Genomic DNA, 4,607 nt, shown 5'->3' with positions numbered 1-4,607 from the left:
AAAAAAAAAAAAAAAAAAAAAAAAAATTTATCAATGGTGATTGGTGAATCGTACTTAGTAGCTTTGATTCAAACAAATTCAAATAACATAAACTGTAAAGAGAAATCCGGTTAAAAATTTAAAACTAGAAACGTAGAAGTGATCAGTTCATACTTCACAGTTCACACGTAGGGTTAGTTTTACATTTTGAAATCCAAAAACCCAAAATAAAATGCAATGCAATGCAGAATGCACCAAGCTTTCTAATAGCAAATCCCGAACCGGGTTATACCGGACTAATCAGATTTAACCGGTACTGGTTTTTAGATAGTAAAAAAATATTCCTTACTCTTCTCTTCTCTCTGCCTTTCTCTTTCACAGTCAGAGCTCTTGAACGGAGAATCTCTGTCGCCGCCGTCAACTATTTGTAAAGAAGAAATTTTCATCTGTTTTCGATTCAAAAAGTGAAGAGGTTTTGATTCCGAAATCGATTTCCTTTAAAAGCTAGGCACGGCGCTTGATCTCGCTATCTCTCAGGTAGGATCGAACTGTATAACACCTTTGCTTTACCAAATTGGATATACTTGCTTTGGATTGTTTGAAAGAGTTCTCGCGTTTTTGGGTATTGTTAATACTGTAGTTTTTGTTTCTTTGGTCTCTAAATCTGTTGATTGAATTCGTTTGATCCATGGATGTTTGTTTCGGTCTTCAAAAGCATGCAAATTGGTAGATTGGTTTGTTTGTCTTTTGCTAAAACCCTGACTTGGTTTTGTTCCAAGTGAGAGTTTTTTTTTCTTTTTTTGTTTCTTTTATTTGAGGGATATTTTAACTAACTCCATGAGTTTGTGGGAAGCAGCCAAAACTCTTTTGACGTCAGTTTCTTGATAAAAGAATTCGAATGTTTCACCTGATACTGATATAGAACTTAGTAATGATATGTTCAACGTATTGTAACATGTAGGATTAGTCATGAATAAAGGGGAAGCTTTTATTATCTGCTGTTAAATTTTGTTGTTCCAAGAGCATCGATCTTGGTTTGGCATCATTGTTACTGCTTTGTTACATGTGGATACTTTAGGGACTTGTTATCTAGTAAGTACAGTTAAGGTGTCCAGAACTAATTTTTGTGCTGTTAGTGTAGCTTATTTTTGCCACTGATAAGACTTTTGAATGTTTTGACTTCCCTTAGAGATAGCTGAGAGCTGAGGATACTGGAAGGTGGAATCTCAAATGGCTGAACTTCCGGGTCAAATAAAACGTATGAGCGGTGGAATTAAGCAACTGCTTGAGCAGATATTTGGGTTTTCGAGAAGATGTTTGTTTCGGATCATATCTATGGGTCCTATACCTAATCATCTCGCCTTTATCATGGATGGGAATCGGAGATATGCAAAGAAGTGTGGTCTTGAAGAAGGGTCTGGTCATAAAGCTGGGTTTTCTGCGCTTATGTTGATGCTACAATACTGCTACGAGTTGGGGATTCAGTATGTAACGATATACGCATTTAGCATTGATAATTTTAGAAGACAACCTGAGGAGGTACAGTCTTTAATGGATTTGATGCTGGAAAAGATTAAGTCTTTGCTTGAGAAAGAGAGTATCGTGCATCAGTATGGGATCCGGGTCTATTTTATTGGTAACTTGGCGCTTCTAAATGACCAAGTGAGAGCTGCTGCAGAGAAAGTCATGAATGCCACAGCTAAGAATAGTCGGGTAGTGCTTCTCATCTGCATTGCCTATAACTCGACAGATGAGATCTTACAAGCTGTCAAGAAATCTTGTATTAACAAGTATACATATAATATTGAAGCGTCTGGTAGTTATAAACATGAGGATACAGATAGTGAAATAGAAGCAAAGGATATAGAGAACCAAGAGAAGAAGATACAGTTGGTGGATATTGAGGAAAATATGCAGATGAGTGTGGCTCCAAATCCTGATATACTCATCAGGAGTTCAGGAGAGACGAGGTTGAGCAATTTTCTCTTATGGCAAACAGGTAATTCCCAGCTCTGTTTTCCGGCTGCTCTGTGGCCTGAGATCGGTCTGAGGCATTTGGTCTGGGCTATCTTGAACTTCCAGAGAAGCCATTCATACTTGGAGAAGAGAAAGAAACAATTGTGATTTTGTTCTGAAGGATATACAAAAGCTCTCTTTTCTATTTGGCTTCGTACTGTGATGTGATGCTTTTGTGGTATACTATCGAAAGGAAACTTGGGATTACATAGAACAAGTAATGTATGTTACACACAAACTCATTTATGAACCCTTCACGAGAAAGTCCCCCCTAAAGACCTCTTACTTCCTGGTTCTATTCTTGTAAGATCTAATCTCTTAAAGTTTTGTTCTGTACATACTCTTTTCTATCCTGCAAGAAGAAAGATGTTCATAGAACATTAGAGCTAACCACTTCTGTCTACAAATCTAGTCATGTACATATATAAACTCAATTCATAACTATATTACACTTCTTCATTTGCGCTCCCAGAAGCTTGGAACCGTTACTATTACGGTATAAGGCCTCATCATCAAGAACTTACCAATGTCTTTTACATCCCTTTTGATCTTTGATTGGATCCTTTGAAACCCCAAAGAACATAACCAAATCGTTTTGACACAAAGAACCTTGACCAAAGACAATGTTCCCTCACCAAGCTTGTGTCGCAACCGTGTGTCGCAACAAGCTTGTAGTGATGAACAATTTGACGAGTGTTTTTTTCGAAACCAATTTAATGGTTTAATGGTTCAGCCTTGATTGCAATATGAAATTTCGGTTTAGCTATAATAAAACCCGGTAAACGGGGATTGGTACCTAAACCGTACCGGGTTTGAACTCTGGTTCGTTCGGTAGGTTAGAGTAGTACACACTCGTGACTTGCAATTGAAAACCTAAAACGTCGCGACTCTGCTCTCTGCAAAAAAATGGTTCTACTTTTGGCTTAAAGAGACATGTTTTTGAGTCTTTGCCATGGCGGGTTTCATTAGGCGCAAAGGAAACTTATTCTCTCGGTCGCAAACCTTAACTGCGGTCTACTCCAAGGTGGGGTAACTTCTCCTCTTCGGATTCTCTCGTTTAGTTGATTTAATCTCTGTGCGGCAATTGGTCGAACACTTCATCTGCGGGTTTCTTCTTGTCTCTAGTTGCAGAGAAGTAATCGCACGCTTGCTGAGGGAGTCATGGAGAAGTGTTCTACCATCCGTCAAGTTATTGATGACGATATAAATTCAGGTGCTTTTGTGTTTCTTTTGGAACTTGTAAACTGGTTTGGACGTAATTACAAGTTCCAAGTTAAAAGGTTGTTCCTTTTTTTGTTTGTTTTTTTATGGATTAATTTTGACAGTTGATACATCGAAGTGGAAGAAGGTACGAGCAAGTGATGCTGGAATTAGAAATTCAATGATCCCAGAATCCTCTATGAATGTCTTGAGACTCCTTTAGACGTCAAGGTTTGTGTTTTATATGTTTTAGGTTTACTATTATTTAGCATTGATGTACAAGAGTAAGAAGAAGCTGAATTGTTGGATCATTGTCTTAGGTTTCGATGCATATCTTGTGGGTGGATGTGTAAGGGATTTGATACTACATAGAGTACCAAAAGACTATGATGTGATCACTACAGCTAATCTTAAGCAGGTTTAGTGGATTGGTTTTCTGATAATGCTACCTTGTTTAGGACTGTATGTATAATGGCTTCACGCATCTCGTTTGTTTTGTAGATCCGACGGCTGTTTCATCGTGCTCAGGTTATTGGGAAACGGTTCCCTATTTGTCATGTGTGGATGAGAGGTTCAATAATTGAGGTCAGTTTTATGGCCTTTCCATAATTTTATACTGTTGTACTTTTATCTTCTGTTTGAGGTTACCATATGCTTTTCGCAGTTTTCTTTGTGTATTCCTTGACACTTCTCTTATAGGTGTCCAGTTTTGATACCGTGGCACACAGTGACAGTGATCATGAAAATGATTTGGAGAAGTCTTTTCCAGTAGCTATCGAGGCAGACAAGAATAAAAGCCTCTTTAAATTGTATTCTGGTTGCGATGTAAAAGACTTTAATCGTTGGAGGAATAGCTTTCAGCGCGATTTCACAATTAACAGGTATAGTTTCTGAAGTTCATGTATGTACGGAAAGGAACTGTTGTATGTTTGGCTGAATGGTACACTCCCAACTTATTTGTGGTATTTAAATCTTGGTGCAGTTTATTCTATGATCCCTTTGAACTTAAAATTTATGACTACACCAACGGAATGGAAGACTTGACGGATCTTAAGGTGACTAACTTAGCTTACTTTTTCTGGATACATCTATTGTTATTTCTTATGTTATTAACCATTGTTCGCTACTGCAAATGCAGCTTCGTACACTTATCCCTGCAATTTTGTCATTCAAGGAAGATTGTGGTATGCCTTACTTATTGTCCTCACGGCCTTGTATCTAGACAATTATGTAGTTTAAAGTCTTAACCATTGCGTCATGGTTTTATTTCCAAATACAGCTAGAATTCTTAGGGGGTTAAGAATTGCAGCACGATTGGGTCTATCATTATCAAATGATGTTGAGACTGCAATACCTGAATTTGTATCTTCCGTTGCAAATTTGGACCAGGTACTTTGACTGCTTGAACTGGG

At 37.8% G+C, this 4,607-nt stretch overlaps 2 protein-coding genes across 2 annotated transcripts; both read left to right on the top strand.

Annotated features, from left to right (window-relative positions):
- LOC104790716 (dehydrodolichyl diphosphate synthase 6-like) lies at positions 341–2,385 on the top strand. The gene is made up of 2 exons (XM_010516495.2): positions 341–516; positions 1,169–2,385. The coding sequence occupies exon 2, from the start codon at positions 1,210–1,212 to the stop codon at positions 2,101–2,103; it is 894 nt and encodes a 297-aa protein (XP_010514797.1). The 5' UTR covers positions 341–516; positions 1,169–1,209; the 3' UTR covers positions 2,104–2,385.
- Positions 2,869–4,593, top strand: LOC104708118 (poly(A) polymerase I-like). The gene is made up of 9 exons (XM_010424618.2): positions 2,869–3,019; positions 3,121–3,208; positions 3,321–3,426; positions 3,516–3,613; positions 3,697–3,780; positions 3,895–4,076; positions 4,178–4,250; positions 4,334–4,379; positions 4,475–4,593. Exons 5-9 carry the CDS (start codon positions 3,760–3,762, stop codon positions 4,591–4,593), a joined length of 441 nt encoding a protein of 146 aa, XP_010422920.1. The 5' UTR covers positions 2,869–3,019; positions 3,121–3,208; positions 3,321–3,426; positions 3,516–3,613; positions 3,697–3,759.

Source organism: Camelina sativa, chromosome 1 (assembly GCF_000633955.1).
Source record: "Camelina sativa cultivar DH55 chromosome 1, Cs, whole genome shotgun sequence".
Lineage (NCBI taxonomy): Eukaryota > Viridiplantae > Streptophyta > Magnoliopsida > Brassicales > Brassicaceae > Camelina > Camelina sativa.
The sequence above is the reverse complement of the archived record's forward strand: the minus strand, read 5'-3'. Positions and strand labels throughout refer to the sequence as shown.